Below are 27,832 nucleotides of genomic sequence, written 5' to 3' on the forward strand. Positions count from 1 at the left end.
AAGTGTCCGGACTGGAAGGGGGGAAAGCGTCCGGACTGGAAGGGGGGAAAGTGTCCGGACTGGAAGGGGGGGAAAGTGTCCAGACATGAAGAGGGGGGGAAAGTGTCCGGACTGGAATGGGGGGAAAGTGTCCGGACTGGAAGGGGGGAAAGTGTCCGGACTGGAAGGGGGCAGAAGGTGTCCGGACTGGAAGGGGGTGAAAGTGTCCGGACTGGAAAGGGGTGAAAGTGTCCGGACTGGAAGGGGGGGAAAGTGTCCAGACATGAAGAGGGGGGGAAAGTGTCCGGACTGGAATGGGGGGAAAGTGTCCGGACTGGAAGGGGGGAAAGTGTCCGGACTGGAAGGGGGCAGAAGGTGTCCGGACTGGAAGGGGGTGAAAGTGTCCGGACTGGAAAGGGGTGAAAGCGTCCGGACTGGAAGGGGGTGAAAGTGTCCGGACTGGAAGGGGGGAAAGTGTCCGGACTGGAAGGGGGGGAAAGTGTCCGGACTGGAAGGGGGGGAAAGTGTCCGGACTGGAAGGGGGGGAAAGTGTCCGGACTGGAAGGGGGTTGAAAGTGTCCGGACTGGAAGGGGGGGAAAGTGTCCGGACTGGAAGGGGGGGAAAGTGTCCGGACTGGAAGGGGGGGAAAGTGTCCGGACTGGAAGGGGGGAAAGTGTCCGGACTGGAAGGGGGCTGAAGGTGTCCGGACTGGAAGGGGGTGAAAGTGTCCGGACTGGAAGGGGGTGAAAGCGTTCGGACTGGAAGGGGGGTGAAAGCGTCTGGACTGGAAGGGGGGTGAAAACGTCCGGACTGGAAGGGGGGTGAAAGCGTCTGGACTGGAAGGGGGGTGAAAGCGTCCCGACTGGAAGGGGGGTGAAAGCGTCCGGACTAAAAGGGGGGTGAAAGCGTCTGGACTGGAAGGGGGTAAAAGCGACCGGACTGGAAGGGGGTAAAAGTGTCCGGACTGGAAGGGGGTAAAAGTGTCCGGACTGGAAGGGGGTAAAAGTGTCCGGACTGGAAGGGGGTGAAAGTGTCCGGACTGGAAGTGGGGGAAAGTGTCCGGACTGGAGGGGGGGGAAAGTGTCCGGACTGGAAGTGGGGGAAAGTGTCCGGACTGGAAGGGGGGTGAAAGTGTCTGGACTGGAAGGGGGGGAAAGTGTCCGGACTGGAAGTGGGGGAAAGTGTCCGGACTGGAGGGGGGGGAAAGTGTCCGGACTGGAAGAGGGTGAAAGTGTCTGGACTTGATGTGGTTAATGTTCCCTCTGTACGGGGCACCATGTGGGAGAATGACAGGCAGAAAGGGGTTCCGTTTCGGAGATCTTTACATGTTCATCGTCTGGTGTTCCTTGTTTCAGGCCAATCGCACGCAAATCACCTACGAACCGTTTAACGACACCCAGATCGCAGAGATGAACTCTCAGGTCCGCAGATATCTGGAGGGGAAGATAGACGAGATAGAAGTGAGTATTTGCTACCTGTAACCAAGTTGCACCAATGGAACCCTGAGCCCGGGTTCACGCTGACGCGGTGCGGAATTCGCTGCGTTTTCAGTGCGAATTCTGCACCGCATCAGAATCGCACCCCGTTCATGCGAACTGCTGCGGCTGTGTATGTTAACAACACCCAGAAATCGGTCCACAAAACGCAGTGCGATGTGCAGAATCAGATCACATAGGTGCAGAGGCGTCCCTAGGGTTGATGTCACCCGGTGCGGTAACACTTGGTGACACCCCCTCCGACGATCCCCGCAGGATGGATGGGATCTGCGTATTGAGTATAATGGATTGGAATCCGATCCATTATGCTCCCCAATCCGCAGATCCGATACATCCTGTGGGGATCGTCGGCATGCAACCTATATGGGGTGACACCGGACCGGTAAGTTGTAAAGAAAGCCGACGATCCCCGCAGGATGGATCTGATCCATCCTGCGGGGATCGTCGGCTTGCTCTACAACTTACCGGTCCGGTGTCACCCCATGCGGTCGGCGTGGGCCGCACCCGCCTCGGGACACCACTGCATAGGTGTGAATGCCCATGCAATCCGATTCTAGTGCGGACCAGCTAAAGGGTCCTGCGTGTTTTTGGTGCGAATAGAGCCATACAAAATGTACGACTCCGATCGCACCGCACACAAACCGCATGTGATTGGCAGAGGAATGTGACACGGATCCTGGGCGAATCACATGCGATGTACCGCACCGCATGTATGTGAACCCGGACTGAAGAGTATTCTTCTTGAAAGGATCCTTTAGATATGTATGATGCAGGGGCGGACTGACAACTCATGGGGCCCCCAGGCAATAGGGGATCATGGGACCCCTGTGTCCACACCCACACTCAAACCACACCCAAAAAAAGCCTATGAAAGGTACCAGGGGCATCTCATGGGGCCCCCTACTGACCCCGGGCCCTCGGGCAGTGCCCGAGTACCCGAATGGTCAGTCCGCCCCTGGTATGATGCTGTTGTACTGTGTGGCTGTGCGACGTTCCTTCTCCTTGCACCTTTTATATGTACTCATTGTTATACCTTCGTTTTCTCTGGATTTCAATAACTTCATTGTTTTTGTTTTTTGTGTTTTTTTTTATTCCCATCAGATTCTTAGCCTCAGACAAATCCAGGAGATATTTTCTCAGTTCAAACTTATTATGAAGTAAGTTTTTTCTTTTCATTTCATTCTTCATTTACATAGTTACATTCAATAGTTACTTAGTTACATAGTTACATTCAGTAGTTACATAGTTACATACAGTAGTTAGTTACATTCAGTAGTTGCTTAGTTACATACAGTAGTTAGTTACATACAGTAGTTACATAGTTACATACAGTAGTTACATAGTTACATACAGTAGTTACATAGTTACATTCAGTAGTTACTTAGTTACATAGTTACATACAGTACATAATTACATACAGTAGTTGCTTAGTTACATAGTTACATACAGTACATAGTTACATACAGTAGTTGCTTAGTTACATAGTTACATACAGTACATAGTTACATACAGTAGTTGCTTAGTTACATAGTTACATACAGTACATAGTTACATACAGTAGTTACATAGTTACATACAGTAGTTACTTAGTTACATAGTTACATACAGTAGTTAGTTACATACAGTAGTTACATAGTTACATACAGTAGTTACATAGTTACATACAGTAGTTGCTTAGTTACATAGTTACATACAGTACATAGTTACATACAGTAGTTACATAGTTACATACAGTAGTTACTTAGTTACATAGTTACATACAGTAGTTAGTTACATACAGTAGTTACATTGTTACATACAGTAGTTACATAGTTACATACAGTAGTTGCTTAGTTACATAGTTACATACAGTAGTTACATACAGTAGTTGCTTAGTTACATAGTTACATACAGTACATAGTTACATACAGTAGTTACATAGTTACATACAGTAGTTACTTAGTTACATAGTTACATACAGTAGTTAGTTACATACAGTAGTTACATTGTTACATACAGTAGTTACATAGTTACATACAGTAGTTGCTTAGTTACTTAGTTACATACAGTACATAGTTACATACAGTAGTTACATAGTTACATACAGTAGTTGCTTAGTTACATAGTTACATACAGTACATAGTTACATACAGTAGTTACATAGTTACATACAGTAGTTACTTAGTTACATACAGTACATAGTTACATACAGTAGTTACATAGTTACATACAGTACATAGTTACATACAGTAGTTACATAGTTACATACAGTAGTTACATAGTTACATACAGTACATAGTTACATACAGTAGTTACATAGTTACATACAGTAGTTGCTTAGTTACATACAGTAGTTGCTTAGTTACATACTTACATACAGTAGTTACTTAGTTACATACAGTAGTTACTTAGTTACATACAGTAGTTACATAGTTACATACAGTACATAGTTACATACAGTAGTTACTTAGTTACATACAGTAGTTACATAGTTACATACAGTAGTTACATAGTTACATACAGTAGTTACTTAGTTACATAGTTAGTCTGGCTGAAAAAAGACAAAAGTCCATCCAGTTCAACCATTAAAAAAAAAAAAAAAAAAAGGTTCTAATCCTGCACCCACAGTATATCCAGAGGAAGGCAAAAAAATTGAATTATAAATGAAAGTATCAAATCAAAACTTGGTGCTAAACTTTTTTTTTTTTATTTCGTTGCGGAATGAGGAAGAGTTAAAACCTTTGTCAGATTTTTAGGGATGCCCCTGTCCTCCTTTTGGAGTTCTCTGTTGACTTTTTGTCCCTGAAACAAGAAATGAAGGAAAATCTCCTTAATCAGGGCAAAATCGCTAATGAAACAGCCTGCCCCCCCCCCCCCCCGCCCCCGGCAGAATGCTGCAGAGAAGGGCCCTTGTGTGGAAGCAGTGGTCTCTCTGCGTAGGTCTGACATGTTCCTGGCTCAGTTACGACTTATAGGTCTGCAATCAACAACTCCACACTCTCCCGCTGTCTGGAGGGCTGACTCAGCAGGGGGGCGTCCTACCCAAACAGTCCACACGCCGAAGACGTTCAACCCCAGCCTAGGTAGCGTGCTGCTCATCCTACCCACCCAGCCCTACCCTGGAGGCTGCTTTTGCTCCACTCTAGTCCACCATCTAAAAAAACAAGCCGCTCACCGAAGACATTCAACTCCCGCCAAGGTTTTATGCAACAACCCCGCATGGAAGAAAAATATATTTGAAATATATTTTAAAAATATTCTTCCTAAATATATTGACATATATTTGAAATGCTACAATTTCGCCCATATTCAATATATTTAAAAAAATATATATAAAGTGGGGCAAAAAAGTATTTAGTCCCCACCAATTGTACAAGTTCTCCCCCTTACAAAGATGAGAGAGGCCTGTAATTGGCATCATAGGGAGACCTCAACTATGAGAGACAAAATGAGAAAACAAATCCAGACAATCTCATTGGCTGATCTGGAAAGAATTTATTTGCAAATTATGGTGGAAAATAAGTATTTGGTGAATATGAAAAGTTCATGTCAATACTTTGTTATATATCCTTTGTTGGCAATGACAGAGGTCAGACGTTTCCTGGAAGTCTTCACAAGGTTGGCACACACTGTTGCTGGTATGTTGGCCCATCCTCCATGCAGATCTCCTCTAGAGCAGTGATGTTTTGGGGCTGTCGCTGGGCAACACGGACTTTCAACTCCCTCCAAAGGTTTTCTATGGGGTTGAGATCTGGAGACTGGCTAGGCCACTCCAGGACCTTGAAATGCTTCTTACGAAGCCACTCCTTCATTGCCCGGGCGGTATGTTTGGGATCATTGTCATGTTGGAAGACCCAGCCACGTTTCATCTTCAATGCCCTTGCTGATGGAAGGAGGTTTGCACTCAAAATCTCACGATACATGGCCCCATTCATTCTGTCCTGTACATGGATCAGTCGTCCTGGTCCCTTTGCGGAGAAACATCCCCAAAGCATGTTGTTGCCACCCCCATGCTTCACAGTAGGTATGGTGTTCTTTGGATGCAACTCAGCATTCTCTCTCCTCCAAACACGACGAGTTGTGTTTCTACCAAACAGTTCTATTTTGGTTTCATCTGACCATATGACATTCTCCCAATCCTCTTCTGGATCATCCAAATGCTCTCTAGCAAACTTCAGACGGGCCCCGGACATGTACTGGCTTAAGCAGGGGGACACGTCTGGCACTGCAGGATCTGAGTCCCTGGCGGCGTAGTGTGTTACTGATGGTAGCCTTTGTTACGTTGGTCCCAGCTCTCTGCAGGTCATTCACTAGGTCCCCCCCGTGTGGTCCTGGGATTTTTGCTCACCGTTCTTGTGATCATTTTGACCCCACGGGGTGAGATCTTGCGTGGAGCCCCAGATGGAGGGAGATTATCAGTGGTCTTGTATGTCTTCCATTTTCTAATTATTGCCCCCACAGTTGATTTGTTCACACCAAGCTGCTTGCCTATTGCCGATTCAGTCTTCCCAGCCTGGTGCAGGTCTACCATTTTGTTTCTGGTGTCCTTCGACAGCTCTTTGGTCTTCCCCATAGTGGAGTTTGGAGTGTGACTGTTTGAGGTTGCGGACAGGTGTCTTTTATACTGATAACAAGTTCAAACAGATGCCATTGATACAGGTAATGAGTGCAGGACAGAGGAGCCTCTTAAAGAAGAAGGTCCAGGTCTGTGAGAGCCAGAAATCTTGCTTGTTTGTAGGCGACCAAATACTTATTTTCCCCCATAATTTGCAAATAAATTCTTTCCAGATCAGCCAATGAGATTGTCTGGATTTGTTTCCTCATTTTGTCTCTCATAGTTGAGGTCTCCCTATGATGCCAATTACAGGCCTCTCTCATCTCTGTAAGGGGGAGAACTTGTACAATTGGTGGTGACTAAATACTTTTTTGCCCCACTGTATATATATATAGAGAGAGAGAGAGAGAGAGAGATAGATGTGTGTGTCTGTGTATATATATATATATATATATATATATATATATATATACACACACACACATATATATATATATATAATTTTTTTTTAAATATATTGAATACGGCCAAAATTGTAGCATTTGAAATATATGTCACTATATTTGAGAAGAATATATGGGACAGCACACCACTCGCCCCCACCCAAAGCAATGCCCCAACAGGTTTCACCTACAGCAGGGCTTAATCACGATCCCGAAGATGTCTGTGAACTGGTTGGGGGCGTGGCTTTGGGTGGAAGTAAATGGTGTGCTGTCATTGCAGTAAACCTTGGCGGGAGTTGAACGTCTTTGGTATGCGGCTCACTATTTGGATGGTGGACTGTGGTGGAGCAAGAGCAGACTCCAGAGCCTTGGCACCCAGCTGACTGCAGGGAATCAGGGAGGGTACAGGCTGGTGTGTGAGCAGGAAAGGGGTTGGGTTGGTCTATCAGCAGTGGGTATGTTGGACCTCTGCAGAGAGACCACTGATTCCAGGCTGTAGTTCCTGCAAGTACTTGTGTTTGTCTTTGTTGGCTGACTTTATGCCCAAGCCGCTTTGAACCCTTCCCACTCTTGATGCTAAGCCTGCCTTCATCATTAGATGGTCAGATGACAAAGATTTTGCTGCCCAGTGAACTTCTAAATTCTGACAGCTGAGTGACACGGAGAAGTCCCCATAAGTCCCTATGGAAAAGCTGTCTCTGCAAGCCGGCCATTTCCTTTAGGGCCTACTGAGAAGAGCCGAGAATGTGCCATACTCCAGGACTCTTCCAGCTGAGAAGAAGAGCAGAACGCTGCTCTATGTAGGCCTAGGCTCCAGGTCCACATTGTCTCGGGACAAGGTCCCTTTAGAACCCAAGACTAAGAGGCCAAAATCCCCCCCCCCCCAAGAGCTGTAAAATGTCTTTTTGTTCTCTTCCTTGCTGAAGCACTTAAGGTGTCCACCTCTTCTGTCCACCCCTTGTCCTGGCTCTGTGCACTCTGACCCAAGGTACGTGCAAGGGAGTTAGCATGGGGAGCTGGGTTGGGACAGAAGGTGGGCACATGGGGCTCGTGCCCTGGGCGCAGAGGTGCTATATGGAGAGCACTCCACTGCCCAGATACCTGAATGACAGGAGTGATGCTGCCGTCACTCCTGTCATTCAGAACACAACACAGTGCAGCACTGCGATAGCTGCTGGAGGGAGGAGTCTGCTTTTTCCCTCCCTCCAGCTGTGGGACTGGAATCTCCTCCTGACACCAATGCTGGGGGTTATTATTGTGTATACTGGTCCAACTGATACCATTGCGGGGGGCAATTATTGTGTACACTGGTCCAACTGACATCATTGTGGGGGGGTTATTATTGTGTACACTGGTCCAACTGACATCATTGTGGGGGGGGGGGGTTATTATTGTGTACACTGGTCCAGCTGACATCATTGGGGGGGGGGGTTATTATTGTGTACACTGGTCCAGCTGACATCATTGGGGGGGGGGGGGGTTATTATTGTGTACACTGGTCCAGCTGACATCATTGTGGGGGGGGGGGTTATTGTGTACAGTGTTCCAACTGACACAATTGCTGGGGGTTATTATTGTGTACACTGGTCCAACTGACATCATTGTGGGAGGGTTATTATTGTGTACACTGGTCCAACTGACACCATTGCTGGGGGTTATTATTGTGTACACTGGTCCAACTGACACCATTGCTGGGGGTTATTATTGTGTACACTGGTCCAGCTGATACCAATGCGGGGCGTTATTATTGTGTACATTGGTCCAACTGACACCATTGCTGGGGGTTATTATTGTGTACACTGGTCCAACTGACACCAATGTAGGGGGTTATTATTGTGTACATTGGTCTAACTGTCACCATTGCTGGGTGTTATTATTGTGTACACTGGTCCAACTGACACCAATGTAGGGGTTATTATTGTGTACATTGGTCTAACTGTCACCATTGCTGGGGGTTATTATTGTGTACACTGGTCCAACTGACACCAATGTAGAGAGGTTATTACTGTGTAAACTGGTCCAACTGATACCATTGCTGGGGGTTATTATTGTGTAAACTGGTCCAAACTGATACCATTGCTGGGGGTTATTATTGTGTACACTGGTCCAACTGACACAAATGCAGGGGGTTATTATTGTGTACACTGGTCCAACTGACACCATTGCTGGGGGTTATTATTGTAAACACTCGTCCAACTGACACCAATGCAGGGGGTTATTATTGTGTACACTGGTCCAACTGACACCATTGCTGGGGGTTATTATTGTGTACACTGGTCCAACTGACGCCAATGTAGGGGGTTATTATTGTGTACACTGGTCCAACTGACATCATTGTGGGAGGGTTATTATTGTGTACACTGGTCCAACTGACACCATTGCTGGGGGTTATTATTGTGTACACTGGTCCAGCTGATACCAATGCGGGGCGTTATTATTGTGTACACTGGTCCAACTGACACCAATGTAGGGGTTATTATTGTGTACACTGGTCCAACTGACACCAATGTAGGGGTTATTATTGTGTACATTGGTCTAACTGTCACCATTGCTGGGGGTTATTATTGTGTACACTGGTCCAACTGACACCATTGCTGGGGGTTATTATTGTGTACACTGGTCCAACTGACACCATTGCTGGGGGTTATTATTGTGTACACTGGTCCAGCTGATACCAATGCGGGGCGTTATTATTGTGTACATTGGTCCAACTGACACCATTGCTGGGGGTTATTATTGTGTACACTGGTCCAACTGACACCAATGTAGGGGGTTATTATTGTGTACATTGGTCTAACTGTCACCATTGCTGGGTGTTATTATTGTGTACACTGGTCCAACTGACACCAATGTAGGGGGTTATTATTGTGTACATTGGTCTAACTGTCACCATTGCTGGGGGTTATTATTGTGTACACTGGTCCAACTGACACCATTGCTGGGGGTTATTATTGTAAACACTCGTCCAACTGACACCAATGCAGGGGGTTATTATTGTGTAACTGGTCCAACTGACACCATTGTGGGGGATTATTATTGTGTACACTGGTCCAACTGACACCAATGCGGGGGGTTATTATTGTGTACACTGGTCTGACTGACACCAATGTAGGGGGTTTTCCAAACAAAATTCTAGCAACCTGAAATTTTTGACAGCGGGACTTTAGTTCCTTTGAAGAAAACTCTAACAAAACAGTCACTGATGGAGGTTGGGCAGGGGGGGATGGAGGCTCATTGATGAAGCTGGTCGGGAAGCAATGGTTCATTGATGAAGGTGGGGGAGTGAAGGCTCCTTGTTGGAGATGGGGGGAGGCTGGCCCGTGTAGTCCAATCCAATGGAAGAGCTACTGGAGCTCAAATTAGTGAAAAAGTGAATGCTGGATCTGATAGAAAGGTGTCAGGACACACAGAGCATCGCGGTTTGTTGTGTAGCTGCAGACCGGTCAGGGTGCCCATGCTGACCCGTGTCCACAACAAAGAGCACCTACAATGGACACGTGAGCATCGGAACTGGAGCACGGAGCCATGGAAGAAGGTGGCCTGGTCTGATGAATGACGTTTTCTTTTCCATCATGTGGATGGCCGGGTGGGTGTGTGTCACTTACCTGTGGAAGAGATGGCACCAGCATGCAGTATGGGAAGAAGACAAGCCAGATGCAGGCAGTGTGATGTTTTGGGCAATGTTCTGCTGGGAAACCATGGCTCCTACCATTCATGTGGATGTTACTTTAGCACCTCCCATCTACCTAAACATTCTTGGGTCCACCCCTTCATGGAATCAAGTCCACCCCTTCATGGAATCAAGTCCCCCCCTTCATGGAATCAAGTCCACCCCTTCATGGAATCAAGTCCATCCCTTCATGGAATCAAGTCCACCCCTGCATGGAATCAAGTCCATCCCTTCATGGAATCAAGTCCACCCCTTCATGGAATCAAGTCCATCCCTTCATGGAATCAAGTCCACCCCTGCATGGAATCAAGTCCACCCCTGCATGGAATCAAGTCCACCCCTTCATGGAATCAAGTCCACCCCTTCATGGAATCAAGTCCACCCCTTCATGGAATCAAGTCCACCCCTTCATGGAATCAAGTCCACCCTTCATGGAATCAAGTCCACCCCTGCATGGAATGGGTATTCCCTGAGAGCAGTGGCCTTATTCAGCAGGAAAATGCGCCCTGCCACACTTCAAGAATGGTTTGAGGAACACGAGTTTGAGGTGTTGACCAAATTTTCCAGATCTCGATCCAATCGAGCATCTGTGGGATGTGCTGGAAAAACAAGTCCGATCCGTGGAGGCCCCACCTCCCAACTTACAGGACTTAAAGGATCAGCTACTGATGGGTTGGTGCCAGATACCGCAGAGGTCCAGTGCAGTCCATGCTTCAACGGGTCAAGGCTGTTTTGGCAGCAATAGGTGGACCTGCTCAATATTTAGTGGGTGGTCAGGAATTTATGGCTGATTGTTGTAGGTTCACCTCTTTCAGGGGACTCTGCTTTATGATTTTTTAACTGGTGACAGGAACCTTTTAAGGTGCAATCCCTAAAAATAGCGCCCACCTTAAGCAGCACCTACCTTACCCCCTCCCAAAAAAAAATTGTGATTGGCTTGTAGAGCTTCTGTCATCTGGTAGTTAAATGGTGGGGACAGCCTTAGCACCAGGAACTTAGAAAAAAGCCTTACTGACTGTCCAACTGACACCATTGCTGGGGGGCTTTATTGTGTACATTGGTCCATATGGTCCTGCTTCATATTTTAGATGGAATTGTCCTGTAATGAGGAGGAGCTTTGGGAAATGCATTCGGGTTTTAGGGAAATTGCAGTAAGTCGTATCTTCATGAGATGTTATTTTTCGGCTTTCAGAAATCAGGAGCAGGAAGTGGAGTCCAGACTGAGAAAGAAATACATTCAAGACTCTGCAGCCCTGTCGGAGGCACAGAAGGTAGGTACTGGGAGGTCATCGGTTGTGGTTGATGGTTAACCTCTCCAAAGGGTCTCGGAGTTTTGACAGCATCTGCTATAGCTTCTTGGTTTTCCTGAAGAAGACAAAGTTCTGCTTCGGGAAATGACCCGTGCTGAATGTGTCACTAAGAACGGTTCTGTCCTAACTGCACCGCGAAAGTCTGCCAATGCCATGGCAAAGGAGAGAGACCCATCTAATAACTCCAGTACACAGATATCGGAACCCCAGTGTCTCCCCTGTACACAGATATCGGAACCCCATTGTCTCCCCTGTACACAGATATCGGAACCCCATTGTCTCCCCTGTACACAGATATCAGAACCCCAGTGTCTCCCCTGTACACAGATATCAGAACCCCAGTGTCTCCCGTATACACAGATATCGGAACCCCGGTGTCACCCCTGTACACAGATATCAGAACCCCAGTGTCACCCCTGTACACAGATATCAGAACCCCAGTGTCACCCCTGTACACAGATATCAGAACCCCAGTGTCACCCCTGTACACAGATATCAGAACCCCAGTGTCTCACCTGTACACAGATATCGGAACCCCGGTGTCTCCCCTGTACACAGATATCGGAACCCCGGTGTCTCCCCTGTACACAGATATCGGAACCCCGGTGTCTCCCCTGTACACAGATATCGGAACCCCGGTGTCTCCCCTGTACACAGATATCGGAACCCCGGTGTCTCCCCTGTACACAGATATCGGAACCCCGGTGTCTCCCCTGTACACAGATATCGGAACCCCAGTGTCTCCCCTGTACACAGATATCAGAACCCCAGTGTCTCCCCTGTAGACAGATATCAGAACCCCAGTGTCTCCCCTGTACAACGATATCGGAACCCCAGTGTCTCCTCTGTACACAGATATCGGAACCCCAGTGTCTCCCCTGTACACAGATATCGGAACCCCAGTGTCTCCCCTGTACACAGATATCAGAACCTCAGTGTCTCCCCTGTACAACGATATCGGAACCCCAGTGTCTCCTCTGTACACAGATATCGGAACCCCAGTGTCTCCCCTGTACACAGATATCGGAACCCCAGTGTCTCCCCTGTACACAGATATCGGAACCCCGGTGTCTCCCCTGTACACAGATATCGGAACCCCGGTGTCACCCCTGTACACATATCAGAACCTCAGTGTCTCCCCTGTACACAGATATCGGAACCCCAGTGTCTCCCCTGTACACAGATATCGGAACCCCGGTGTCACCCCTGTACACATATCAGAACCCCAGTGTCTCCCCTGTACACAGATATGAGAACCCCAGTTTCTCCCCTGTAGACAGATATCAGAACCCTAGTGTCTCCCGTATACACAGATATCGGAACCCCGGTGTCACCCCTGTGCACATATCAGAACCTCAGTGTCTCCCCTGTACAACGATATCGGAACCCCAGTGTCTCCCCTGTACACAGATATCGGAACCCCAGTGTCTCCCCTGTACACAGATATCAGAACCCCAGTGTCTCCCCTGTACACAGATATCGGAACCCCAGTGTCTCCCCTGTACACAGATATCAGAACCCCAGTGTCTCCCCTGTACACAGATATCGGAACCCCAGTGTCTCCCCTGTACACAGATATCGGAACCCCGGTGTCACCCCTGTGCACATATCAGAACCTCAGTGTCTCCCCTGTACAACGATATCGGAACCCCAGTGTCTCCTCTGTAAACAGATATCGGAACCCCAGTGTCTCCCCTGTACACAGATATCGGAACCCCAGTGTCTCCTCTGTAAACAGATATCGGAACCCCAGTGTCTCCCCTGTACACAGATATCGGAACCCCAGTGTCTCCCCTGTACACAGATATCGGAACCCCAGTGTCTCCCCTGTACACAGATATCGGAACCCCATTGTCTCCCCTGTACACAGATATCGGAACCCCAGTGTCTCCCCTGTACACAGATATCGGAACCCCAGTTTCTCTCCTGTACACAGATATCGGAACCCCAGTGTCTCCCCTATGCACAGATATCGGAACCCCAGTGTCTCCCCTGTACACAGATATCGGAACCCCAGTGTCTCCCCTGTACACAGATATCGGAACCCCGGTGTCACCCCTGTGCACATATCAGAACCTCAGTGTCTCCCCTGTACAACGATATCGGAACCCCAGAGTCTCCTCTGTAAACAGATATCGGAACCCCAGTGTCTCCCCTGTACACAGATATCGGAACCCCAGTGTCTCCCCTGTACAACGATATCGGAACCCCAGTGTCTCCTCTGTACAAGATATCGGAACCCCAGTGTCTCCCCTGTACACAGATATCGGAACCCCAGTGTCTCCCCTGTACACAGATAACGGAACCCCAGTGTCTCCCCTGTACACAGATATCGGAACCCCATTGTCTCCCCTGTACACAGATATCGGAACCCCAGTGTCTCCCCTGTACACAGATATCGGAACCCCAGTTTCTCTCCTGTACACAGATATCGGAACCCCAGTGTCTCCCCTATGCACAGATATCGGAACCCCAGTGTCTCCCCTGTACACAGATATCGGAACCCCAGTGTCTCCCCTGTACACAGATATCGGAACCCCAGTGTCTCCCCTGTACACAGATATCAGAACCCCAGTGTCTCCCCTGTACACAGATATCAGAACCCCAGTGTCTCCCCTGTACACAGATATCGGAACCCCAGTGTCTCCCTTGTACACAGATATCAGAACCCCAGTGTCTCCCCTGTACACAGATATCAGAACCCCAGTGTCTCCCCTGTACACAGATATCGGAACCCCAGTGTCTCCCTTGTACACAGATATCAGAACCCCAGTGTCTCCTGTGTACACAGATATCAGAACCCCAGTGTCTCCCCTGTACACAGATATCGGAACCCCAGTGTCTCCCCTGTACACAGATATCAGAACCCCAGTGTCTCCCCTGTACACAGATATCGGAACCCCAGTGTCTCCCTTGTACACAGATATCAGAACCCCAGTGTCTCCCCTGTACACAGATATCAGAACCCCAGTGTCTCCCCTGTACACAGATATCGGAACCCCAGTGTCTCCCTTGTACACAGATATCAGAACCCCAGTGTCTCCTGTGTACACAGATATCAGAACCCCAGTGTCTCCCCTGTACACAGATATCAGAACCCCAGTGTCTCCCCTGTACACAGATATCAGAACCCCAGTGTCTTCCCTGTACACAGATATCAGAACCCCAGTGTCTCCCCTGTACACAGATATCAGAACCCCAGTGTCTCCCCTGTACACAGATATCAGAACCCCAGTGTCTTCCCTGTACACAGATATCAGAACCCCAGTGTCTCCCCTGTACACAGATATCAGAACCCCAGTGTCTCCCCTGTACACAGATATCAGAACCCCAGTGTCTTCCCTGTACACAGATATCAGAACCCCAGTGTCTCCCCTGTACACAGATATCAGAACCCCAGTGTCTCCCCTGTACACAGATATCAGAACCCCAGTGTCTCCCCTGTACACAGATATCCGTGTCCCCCCTGGTCATCTGGGATTGTTCTGAAATATTTACAGTGCAATGTATGGCTCCATCTATGTTTTTCTCAGTTTTGGGGAAACTGGGAAATGTATCTTTTGTCAGGTTTTTAGTGTTGTCTGTGCACTTCTTAATTAGCTATTTTATAGGTCTGCTATTATTATACATGTATATAGCTCTGACATATACCACAGCGCTGTCACATCAGTCTCTGTACCAGAGGAGCTTACGCTCTAATGTCCCCTCCCCCACAGTCACATCAGTCTCTGTACCAGAGGAGCTTACGCTCTAATGTCCCCTCCCCCACAGTCACATCAGTCTCTGTACCAGAGGAGCTTACACTCTAATGTCCCCTCCCCCGCAGTCACATCAGTCTCTGTACCAGAGGAGCTTACACTCTAATGTCCCCTCCCCCACAGTCACATCAGTCTCTGTACCAGAGGAGCTTACGCTCTAATGTCTCCTCCCCCGCAGTCACATCAGTCTCTGTACCAGAGGAGCTTACACTATAATGTCCCCTCCCCCGCAGTCACATCAGTCTCTGTACCAGAGGAGCTTACACTCTAATGTCCCCTCCCCCACAGTCACATCAGTCTCTGTACCAGAGGAGCTTACGCTCTAATGTCTCCTCCCCCGCAGTCACATCAGTCTCTGTACCAGAGGAGCTTACACTCTAATGTCCCCTCCCCCGGAGTCACATCAGTCTGTGTACCAGAGGAGCTTACGCTCTAATGTCCCCTCCCCCGCAGTTACATCAGTCTCTGTACCAGAGGAGCTTACACTCTAACGTCCCCTCCCCCGCAGTCACATCAGTCTCTGTACCAGAGGAGCTTACGCTCTAATGTCCCCTCCTCCACAGTCACATCAGTCTCTGCACCAGAGGAGCTTACGCTCTAATGTCCCCTCCTCCACAGTCACATCAGTCTCTGTACCAGAAGAGCTTACACTCTAATGCCCCCTCCCCCCACAGTCACATCAGTCTCTGTACCAGAGGAGCTTACACTCTAATGTCCCCTCCCCCGCAGTCACATCAGTCTCTGTACCAGAGGAGCTTACGCTCTAATGTCCCCTCCCCCACAGTCACATCAGTCTCTGTACCAGAGGAGCTTACGCTCTAATGTCCCCTCCCCCGCAGTCACATCAGTCTCTGTACCAGAGGAGCTTACACTCTAATGTCCCCTCCCCCGGAGTCTCATCAGTCTCTGTACCAGAGGAGCTTACACTCTAACGTCCCCTCCCCCGCAGTCACATCAGTCTCTGTACCAGAGGAGCTGTCGCTCTAATGTCCCCTCCCCCACAGTCCCATCAGTCTCTGTACCAGAGGAGCTTACACTCTAATGTCCCCTCCCCCACAGTCACATCAGTCTCTGTACCAGAGGAGCTTACACTCTAATGTCCCCTCCCCCACAGTCACATCAGTCTCTGTACCAGAGGAGCTTACGCTCTAATGTCCCCTCCCCCGCAGTCACATCAGTCTCTGCACCAGAGGAGCTTACGCTCTAATGTCCCCTCCTCCACAGTCACATCAGTCTCTGTACCAGAAGAGCTTACACTCTAATGCCCCCTCCCCCCACAGTCACATCAGTCTCTGTACCAGAGGAGCTTACACTCTAATGTCCCCTCCCCCACAGTCACATCAGTCTGTACCAGAGGAGCTTACGCTCTAATGTCCCCTCCCCCGCAGTCACATCAGTCTCTGTACCAGAGGAGCTTACACTCTAATGTCCCCTCCCCCGCAGTCACATCAGTCTCTGTACCAGAGGAGCTTACGCTCTAATGTCCCCTCCCCCGCAGTCACATCAGTCTCTGTACCAGAGGAGCTTACACTCCAATGTCCCCTCCCCCACAGTCCCATCAGTCTCTGTACAGAGGAGCTTACACTCTAATATCCCCTCCCCCACAGTCACACTTTATTAATATTATACATGTATATAGCTCTGACATATACCACAACCAGAGGCGGACTGACAACTCATGGGGCCCCCTGGCAATAGGGGATCATGGGGCCCCTGTGTCCTTGCCCAAACTCAAAAAAGCCTATGAAAAAGGTACCAGGGGCATCTCATGGGGCCCCCTACTGACCCCGGGCCCTCGGGCAGTGCCCGGGTCTCCAAATGGTCAGTCCGCCCCTGACCACAGTGCTGTACAAAATAAATATATAAGTAAATGAATAAATGAAAAAAGAAACTGATTAATAAGTAATCCAATGAACCTGCAGCATACAGTGGGCGGAGTTAAAAAAAAAAAGTAAAATCGCATATCTCCTTCTGGCGGCAGTGATGATCGCGGTCTGCTCACCCGTCGTGTTTATATTGGAATATTCCGGATATATTTCTTTGCTGTTGCCCCATAGGCCGGTCTGGTGGACGCAGAGGGCCAGTTGGTCGGAGAATTGGACGGCAATGGTTTTGGGATTGGAGTGGCACCATTCTCTTCAAAACCTAATAGTCCAAGATCTGCAAAGAAACCCAAGAGCCGAAAATCCAAGGAGGCGGTCAGGTGAGCCGGAGGCAGGGCGTGTCTCGCGGTGTGGGCGGGGTTTTCAGGTTACTCACAATGGAGCTATTGCTAGATCGGGTTTAATTCCAGTCCATTTGAGGGGGATAATATCCCTGAATCCCATGATTCTGTCCCGTAGACACTGAGATAGGCCATTCCAATACACCTGCTGAAATCTTTTAGAATGAGTGCCAAGTCGAGATGTGCACGACGGAAAAATTCATTTCATTTCAGATTTATTTAATAATTAAAAATTAATAATTTTTTTTCGGCATTCGTTATGTTTGAATGATTCGTTTTCAGAATTCATTTCGTATATTCGTTGTTTTCAGATCGATTTGAAATTGAAATTTCGGAAGACCGCTATATTCTCTTTTATTCTATTCTATTTTATTATTTTATTTTCTATTTTATTCTATTCTATTGTTTTACTTTCTATTTTATTCTATTCTGTGTTATTCTTTTCTATTCTGTTCCTTTATTTTCTCTTCCTTTTTATTCTATTTTGCACTTTTATTTTCTATTTTGTTCTATTCTACTCTTTTCTATTTTATTCTATTCGATAAAGCGGCCAAAGTAGGAATCATAATCTTATTTTACTTTGATACCTTATTCTATTTATTGAAATATGTTTCCATTTCGAATTCAAATTCATTTTCAAAGTTGAATTCGCATCCTTTGTTTCGTTATAATTTATTTCGGATTTGTTACAGAAACAATTGAGTCCTGATGTGATACTTCTTTTATTTGCACTAACATACAATTTTGAGGACAATCTTTCAGGGGATGTCCCCTTCTTCAAGGTCCAGGCAGTACTCAGTTGTTTCTGTCCCAAGTGCACTAATACGGCTACAATCACCTTTCGGATTGGTTGAAATTGATTATTATTTTGATTCGGAAATTCAGATTCATCCGGATCTCCAAAGAACAAAATTTCGTCCGGATTTTGATTTGTAACGAAGCAAATTGCACATGTCTAGTGCTGAGTGGGAGGGGCTTATATCTGTGGGCACCCGGGGCAGATATCTACGGCTGCTCTGTATATGACTGACCCTCAGAGAAAGGGCTCAGCTGTCCATCTAAGAGGCAGACTGGGCATCACAATGTTATTATTGATCATTCCTCCTATTAATTGATACAATCCTTCTGTCAACTGATCATTCCTCCTATTAATTAAACATTATTTTTTATAATAATAATACATTACTAAATAATAATAAATAATAATACATTACTTCTGCTATTTAATTGCTCTTTCTATTAGTTGCTCATTCTTTCTGTTAATTGATCATTCTCTAAATTAATTATGCTTCTATTGTTTGATCATTATTTCTCATAATTGATATGTTACTTCTGCTAATTAATTGTTCCTTCTATTAATTGATACATTTTTCCAATAAATTTCTCATTTTTTTTATTATTGATACATTCCTTCTGTTAATTGATCGTTCTTTCTATTTAATTGATCATTCCTTCTTTTAATTGATACATTCCTTCTGTTAATTGATCACTCTTTCTATTAATTAATCATTCTTTCTGTTAATTATTCTTTCTATTAATTGATCATTGTTTCTCAAAATTGATACGTTACCTCTGCTAATTGTTCCTTCTATTAACTGATACATTTTTTTTATTACTTGCTCTTTCTTTCAGTTAATTGATATATTCCTTCTATGAAATGATTATTATTTCTCATAATGGATACATTCCTTTTGTTAATTAATTGTTCTCTATTAATTGATACATTCTTTCTATTAGTTGCTCATTCATTCTATTAATTCATACATTCCTTCTGTTAATTAATTGTTTTCTATTAATTGATACATTCTTTCTATTAGTTGCTCATTCATTCTATTAATTGATACATTCCTTCTGTTAATTAATTGTTTTCTATTAATTGATACATTCCTTCTATTAGTTGCTCATTCTTTCTATTAATTGATACATTCCTTCTATTAGTTGCTCATTCATTCTATTAATTGATACATTCCTTCTGTTAATTAATTGTTTTCTATTAATTGATACATTCCTTCTATTAGTTGCTCATTCTTTCTATTAATTGATACATTCCTTCTATTAGTTGCTCATTCATTCTATTAATTGATACATTCCTTCTGTTAATTAATTGTTTTCTATTAATTGATACATTCCTTCTATTAGTTGCTCATTCTTTCTATTAATTGATACATTCCTTCTATTAGTTGCTCATTCTTTCTATTAATTGATACATTCCTTCTGTTAATTAATTGTTTTCTATTAATTGATACATTCTTTCTATTAGTTGCTCATTCATTCTATTAATTGATACATTCCTTCTGTTAATTAATTGTTTTCTATTAATTGATACATTCCTTCTATTAGTTGCTCATTCTTTCTATTAATTGATACATTCCTTCTATTAGTTGCTCATTCTTTCTATTAATTGATACATTCCTTCTATTAGTTGCTCATTCTTTCTATTAATTGATACATTCCTTCTATTAGTTGCTCATTCTTTCTATTAATTGATACATTCCTTCTATTAGTTGCTCATTCATTCTATTAATTGATACATTCCTTCTGTTAATTAATTGTTTTCTATTAATTGATACATTCTTTCTATTAGTTGCTCATTCATTCTATTAATTGATACATTCCTTCTATTAGTTGCTCATTCATTCTATTAATTGATACATTCCTTCTGTTAATTAATTGTTTTCTATTAATTGATACATTCTTTCTATTAGTTGCTCATTCATTCTATTAATTGATACATTCCTTCTGTTAATTAATTGTTTTCTATTAATTGATACATTCCTTCTATTAGTTGCTCATTCTTTCTATTAATTGATACATTCCTTCTATTAGTTGCTCATTCTTTCTATTAATTGATACATTCCTTCTATTAGTTGCTCATTCATTCTATTAATTGATACATTCCTTCTGTTAATTAATTGTTTTCTATTAATTGATACATTCCTTCTATTAGTTGCTCATTCTTTCTATTAATTGATACATTCCTTCTATTAGTTGCTCATTCTTTCTATTAATTGATACATTCCTTCTATTAGTTGCTCATTCTTTCTATTAATTGATACATTCCTTCTGTTAATTAATTGTTTTCTATTAATTGATACATTCTTTCTATTAGTTGCTCATTCATTCTATTAATTGATACATTCCTTCTGTTAATTAATTGTTTTCTATTAATTGATACATTCCTTCTATTAGTTGCTCATTCTTTCTATTAATTGATACATTCCTTCTATTAGTTGCTCATTCTTTCTATTAATTGATACATTCCTTCTATTAGTTGCTCATTCTTTCTATTAATTGATACATTCCTTCTATTAGTTGCTCATTCTTTCTATTAATTGATACATTCCTTCTATTAGTTGCTCATTCATTCTATTAATTGATACATTCCTTCTGTTAATTAATTGTTTTCTATTAATTGATACATTCTTTCTATTAGTTGCTCATTCATTCTATTAATTGATACATTCCTTCTATTAGTTGCTCATTCATTCTATTAATTGATACATTCCTTCTGTTAATTAATTGTTTTCTATTAATTGATACATTCTTTCTATTAGTTGCTCATTCATTCTATTAATTGATACATTCCTTCTGTTAATTAATTGTTTTCTATTAATTGATACATTCCTTCTATTAGTTGCTCATTCTTTCTATTAATTGATACATTCCTTCTATTAGTTGCTCATTCTTTCTATTAATTGATACATTCCTTCTATTAGTTGCTCATTCATTCTATTAATTGATACATTCCTTCTGTTAATTAATTGTTTTCTATTAATTGATACATTCCTTCTATTAGTTGCTCATTCTTTCTATTAATTGATACATTCCTTCTATTAGTTGCTCATTCTTTCTATTAATTGATACATTCCTTCTATTAGTTGCTCATTCTTTCTATTAATTGATACATTCCTTCTGTTAATTGATCACTCTCTCTATTAATTAATCATTCGTTCTGTTAATTATTCTTTCTATTAATTGATCATTGTTTCTCAAAATCGATACGTTACTTCTGCTAATTAATTGTTCCTTCTATTAATTGCTATTTTTTTTTCTATTACTTGCTCATTCTTTCAGTTAATTGATATATTCCTTCTATTATCTGATCATTATTTAAGTTAATTGATACATTCTTTATATTAAATGATCTTTATTTTTCTTAATGGATACATTCCTTTTGTTAATTGTTTTCTATTAATTGATACATTCCTTCTATTAGTTGCTCATTCTTTCGATTACCGTATTTTCTGGCGTATAAGGTGACTGGGTGTATAAGACGACCCCCTGATTTTCCAGATAAAACACAGGTTTTGGGCTTTACTCGCCGTATAAGACTACCCCCCTTCCGAGGCGACACCATTTAAAAACATCAGATTTTTTATTTGAAATGGTTATGACTTACCGTACTTAAAATCCTTCAAAATCCTCATGTTCATCCTCTGGCATCATAAGTTCATGAATGACATCTTGTGATACATTTGTAAGACAGTCATCATATGGATCAAATTCCAGATCAGATGGTTACCGCTGGATGTGCGGTAATACGGTACCTTCGGCTACATACAGTATACGGTATATATACAGCCCGCTGGATGTGCAGTAATACGGTACCTTCGGCTACATACGGTATACGGTATATATACAGCCCGCTGGATGTGCGGTAATACGGCAGCTTCGGCTACATACGGTATACAGTATATATACAGCCCGCTGGATGTGCGGTAATACGGCAGCTTCGGCTACATACGGTATACAGTATATATACAGCCCGCTGGATGTGCGGTAATACGGCAGCTTCGGCTACACACAGTATACGGTATATATACAGCCCGCTGGATGTGCGGTAATACGGCAGCTTCGGCTACATACAGTATACGGTATATATACAGCCCGCTGGATGTGCGGTAATACGGTACCTTCGGCTACATACGGTATACAGTATATACACAGCCCACTGGATGTGCGGTAATACAGCAGCTTCGGCTACATACAGTATACGGTATATATACAGCCCGCTGGATGTGCGGTAATACGGTACCTTCGGCTACATACAGTATACAGTATATATACAGCCCGCTGGATGTGCGGTAATACGGCAGCTTCGGCTACATACGGTATACGGTATATATACAGCCCGCTGGATGTGCGGTAATACGGCAGCTTCGGCTACACACAGTATACGGTATATATACAGCCCGCTGGATGTGCGGTAATACGGCAGCTTCGGCTACATACAGTATACGGTATATATACAGCCCGCTGGATGTGCTGTAATACGGCAGCTTCGCCTACATACAGTATACGGTATATATACAGCCCGCTGGATGTGCGGTAATACGGCAGCTTCGGCTACATACGGTATACGGTATATATACAGCCCGCTGGATGTGCGGTAATACGGCAGCTTCGGCTACATACAGTATACGGTATATATACAGCCCGCTGGATGTGCAGTAATGTACATACAGTATACCGCGCTGAGCCAAGCTGGCTCAAATCAAAAGTCCCTATGAGAGATGAATCTGTCAGCCCGCTGGATGTGCCGTATATACAGTATACTGAGCCAAGCGGTTTCAAAACGTACCGGTACGTCCCTACTGTAATCAGACCGCTGGATGTGTGTATGTACGGTAGCTGCGGCTACATACAGTATACACTGGCCAATCACGGCGAGCGATGTATTCTACTAATGAATACAAAGCCTGCTCGGATTGGCTGAGGTTGTGACATCATCAGCCCACCTCTCTGACTCAGCCAATCCGTGCAGGCTTTGTATTCATTAGTAGAATACATCGCTCGCCGTGATTGGCCAGTGTATACTGTATGTAGCCGCAGCTACCGTACATACATGCATCCAGTGGGCTGATTACAGTAGGGACGTACCGGTACGTTTTGAAACCGCTTGGCTCAGTATACTGTATATACCGCACATCCAGCGGGCTGACAGATTAATCTCTCATAGGGACTTTTGTTTTGAGCCAGCTTGGCTCAGCGCGGTATACTGTGTGTACATTACTGCACATCCAGCCAGCTTGACCCAAACAAACTCACGGTTCACATTTTATACCCCGCGTATAAGATGACCCCCAATTTTTGGGGTATATTTTTAAGTATAAAAAGTAGTCTTATATGCCAGAAAATACTGTAATTGATACATTCCTTCTATTAGTTGTTCATTCTTTCTATTAATTGATACATTCCTTCTATTAGTTGCTCATTCTTTCTATTAATTGATACATTCCTTCTATTAGTTGCTCATTCTTTCTATTAATTGATACATTCCTTCTATTAGTTGCTCATTCTTTCGATTAATTGATACATTCCTTCTATTAGTTGATCATTCTTTCTATTAATTGATACATTCCTTCTATTAGTTGTTCATTCTTTCAATTAATTGATACATTCCTTCTATTAGTTGCTCATTCTTTCTATTAATTGATACATTCCTTCTATTAGTTGCTCATTCTTTCGATTAATTGATACATTCCTTCTATTAGTTGTTCATTCTTTCTATTAATTGATACATTGCTTCTATTAGTTGCTCATTCTTTCGATTAATTGATACATTCCTTCTATTAGTTGCTCATTCTTTCGATTAATTGATACATTCCTTCTATTAGTTGTTCATTCTTTCTATTAATTGATACATTGCTTCTATTAGTTGCTCATTCTTTCAATTAATTGATACATTCCTTCTATTAGTTGCTCATTCTTTCGATTAATTGATACATTCCTTCTATTAGTTGTTCATTCTTTCAATTAATTGATACATTCCTTCTATTAGTTGTTCATTCTTTCAATTAATTGATACATTCCTTCTATTGGTTGCTCATTCTTTCGATTAATTGATACATTCCTTCTATTAGTTGATCATTCTTTCTATTAATTGATACATTCCTTCTATTAGTTGTTCATTCTTTCAATTAATTGATACATTCCTTCTATTAGTTGATCATTCTTTCTATTAATTGATACATTCCTTCTATTAGTTGCTCATTCTTTCGATTAATTGATACATTCCTTCTATTAGTTGATCATTCTTTCTATTAATTGATACATTCCTTCTATTAGTTGTTCATTCTTTCAATTAATTGATACATTCCTTCTATTAGTTGCTCATTCTTTCGATTAATTGATACATTCCTTCTATTAGTTGCTCATTCTTTCTATTAATTGATACATTCCTTCTATTAGTTGCTCATTCATTCTATTAATTGATACATTCCTTCTGTTAATTAATTGTTTTCTATTAATTGATACATTCTTTCTATTAGTTGCTCATTCATTCTATTAATTGATACATTCCTTCTATTAGTTGCTCATTCATTCTATTAATTGATACATTCCTTCTGTTAATTAATTGTTTTCTATTAATTGATACATTCTTTCTATTAGTTGCTCATTCATTCTATTAATTGATACATTCCTTCTGTTAATTAATTGTTTTCTATTAATTGATACATTCCTTCTATTAGTTGCTCATTCTTTCTATTAATTGATACATTCCTTCTATTAGTTGCTCATTCTTTCTATTAATTGATACATTCCTTCTATTAGTTGCTCATTCATTCTATTAATTGATACATTCCTTCTGTTAATTAATTGTTTTCTATTAATTGATACATTCCTTCTATTAGTTGCTCATTCTTTCTATTAATTGATACATTCCTTCTATTAGTTGCTCATTCTTTCTATTAATTGATACATTCCTTCTATTAGTTGCTCATTCTTTCTATTAATTGATACATTCCTTCTGTTAATTGATCACTCTCTCTATTAATTAATCATTCGTTCTGTTAATTATTCTTTCTATTAATTGATCATTGTTTCTCAAAATCGATACGTTACTTCTGCTAATTAATTGTTCCTTCTATTAATTGCTATTTTTTTTTCTATTACTTGCTCATTCTTTCAGTTAATTGATATATTCCTTCTATTATCTGATCATTATTTAAGTTAATTGATACATTCTTTATATTAAATGATCTTTATTTTTCTTAATGGATACATTCCTTTTGTTAATTGTTTTCTATTAATTGATACATTCCTTCTATTAGTTGCTCATTCTTTCGATTACCGTATTTTCTGGCGTATAAGGTGACTGGGTGTATAAGACGACCCCCTGATTTTCCAGATAAAACACAGGTTTTGGGCTTTACTCGCCGTATAAGACTACCCCCCTTCCGAGGCGACACCATTTAAAAACATCAGATTTTTTATTTGAAATGGTTATGACTTACCGTACTTAAAATCCTTCAAAATCCTCATGTTCATCCTCTGGCATCATAAGTTCATGAATGACATCTTGTGATACATTTGTAAGACAGTCATCATATGGATCAAATTCCAGATCAGATGGTTACCGCTGGATGTGCGGTAATACGGTACCTTCGGCTACATACAGTATACGGTATATATACAGCCCGCTGGATGTGCAGTAATACGGTACCTTCGGCTACATACGGTATACGGTATATATACAGCCCGCTGGATGTGCGGTAATACGGCAGCTTCGGCTACATACGGTATACAGTATATATACAGCCCGCTGGATGTGCGGTAATACGGCAGCTTCGGCTACACACAGTATACGGTATATATACAGCCCGCTGGATGTGCGGTAATACGGCAGCTTCGGCTACATACAGTATACGGTATATATACAGCCCGCTGGATGTGCGGTAATACGGTACCTTCGGCTACATACGGTATACAGTATATACACAGCCCACTGGATGTGCGGTAATACAGCAGCTTCGGCTACATACAGTATACGGTATATATACAGCCCGCTGGATGTGCGGTAATACGGTACCTTCGGCTACATACAGTATACAGTATATATACAGCCCGCTGGATGTGCGGTAATACGGCAGCTTCGGCTACATACGGTATACGGTATATATACAGCCCGCTGGATGTGCGGTAATACGGCAGCTTCGGCTACACACAGTATACGGTATATATACAGCCCGCTGGATGTGCGGTAATACGGCAGCTTCGGCTACATACAGTATACGGTATATATACAGCCCGCTGGATGTGCTGTAATACGGCAGCTTCGCCTACATACAGTATACGGTATATATACAGCCCTCTGGATGTGCGGTAATACGGCAGCTTCGGCTACATACGGTATACGGTATATATACAGCCCGCTGGATGTGCGGTAATACGGCAGCTTCGGCTACATACGGTATACGGTATATATACAGCCCGCTGGATGTGCGGTAATACGGCAGCTTCGGCTACATACGGTATACGGTATATATACAGCCCGCTGGATGTGCGGTAATACGGCAGCTTCGGCTACATACAGTATACGGTATATATACAGCCCGCTGGATGTGCAGTAATGTACATACAGTATACCGCGCTGAGCCAAGCTGGCTCAAATCAAAAGTCCCTATGAGAGATGAATCTGTCAGCCCGCTGGATGTGCCGTATATACAGTATACTGAGCCAAGCGGTTTCAAAACGTACCGGTACGTCCCTACTGTAATCAGACCGCTGGATGTGTGTATGTACGGTAGCTGCGGCTACATACAGTATACACTGGCCAATCACGGCGAGCGATGTATTCTACTAATGAATACAAAGCCTGCTCGGATTGGCTGAGGTTGTGACATCATCAGCCCACCTCTCTGACTCAGCCAATCCGTGCAGGCTTTGTATTCATTAGTAGAATACATCGCTCGCCGTGATTGGCCAGTGTATACTGTATGTAGCCGCAGCTACCGTACATACATGCATCCAGTGGGCTGATTACAGTAGGGACGTACCGGTACGTTTTGAAACCGCTTGGCTCAGTATACTGTATATACCGCACATCCAGCGGGCTGACAGATTAATCTCTCATAGGGACATTTGTTTTGAGCCAGCTTGGCTCAGCGCGGTATACTGTGTGTACATTACTGCACATCCAGCCAGCTTGACCCAAACAAACTCACGGTTCACATTTTATACCCCGCGTATAAGATGACCCCCAATTTTTGGGGTATATTTTTAAGTATAAAAAGTAGTCTTATATGCCAGAAAATACTGTAATTGATACATTCCTTCTATTAGTTGTTCATTCTTTCTATTAATTGATACATTCCTTCTATTAGTTGCTCATTCTTTCTATTAATTGATACATTCCTTCTATTAGTTGCTCATTCTTTCTATTAATTGATACATTCCTTCTATTAGTTGCTCATTCTTTCGATTAATTGATACATTCCTTCTATTAGTTGATCATTCTTTCTATTAATTGATACATTCCTTCTATTAGTTGTTCATTCTTTCAATTAATTGATACATTCCTTCTATTAGTTGCTCATTCTTTCTATTAATTGATACATTCCTTCTATTAGTTGCTCATTCTTTCGATTAATTGATACATTCCTTCTATTAGTTGTTCATTCTTTCTATTAATTGA

At 43.2% G+C, this 27,832-nt stretch overlaps 1 protein-coding gene across 1 annotated transcript in view; it reads left to right on the forward strand.

The window, feature by feature from the left end:
• KIF9 (kinesin family member 9) overlaps positions 1–27,832 on the forward strand; it is a gene marked incomplete at both ends in the record, with an annotated part of 83,075 nt that overhangs the window by 40,289 nt on the left and 14,954 nt on the right. The window contains 4 exon segments of the mRNA XM_089665805.1: positions 1,336–1,440; positions 2,578–2,633; positions 11,316–11,394; positions 17,249–17,394. Coding sequence (XP_089521931.1) covers positions 1,336–1,440; positions 2,578–2,633; positions 11,316–11,394; positions 17,249–17,394 — 386 coding nt within the window.

The sequence above is a fragment of the Staurois parvus genome, unplaced genomic scaffold (genome assembly GCF_062004578.1).
Source record: "Staurois parvus isolate SC_StPar_1 unplaced genomic scaffold, SC_StPar_1.0 ptg002359l, whole genome shotgun sequence".
Taxonomy (NCBI): domain Eukaryota; kingdom Metazoa; phylum Chordata; class Amphibia; order Anura; family Ranidae; genus Staurois; species Staurois parvus.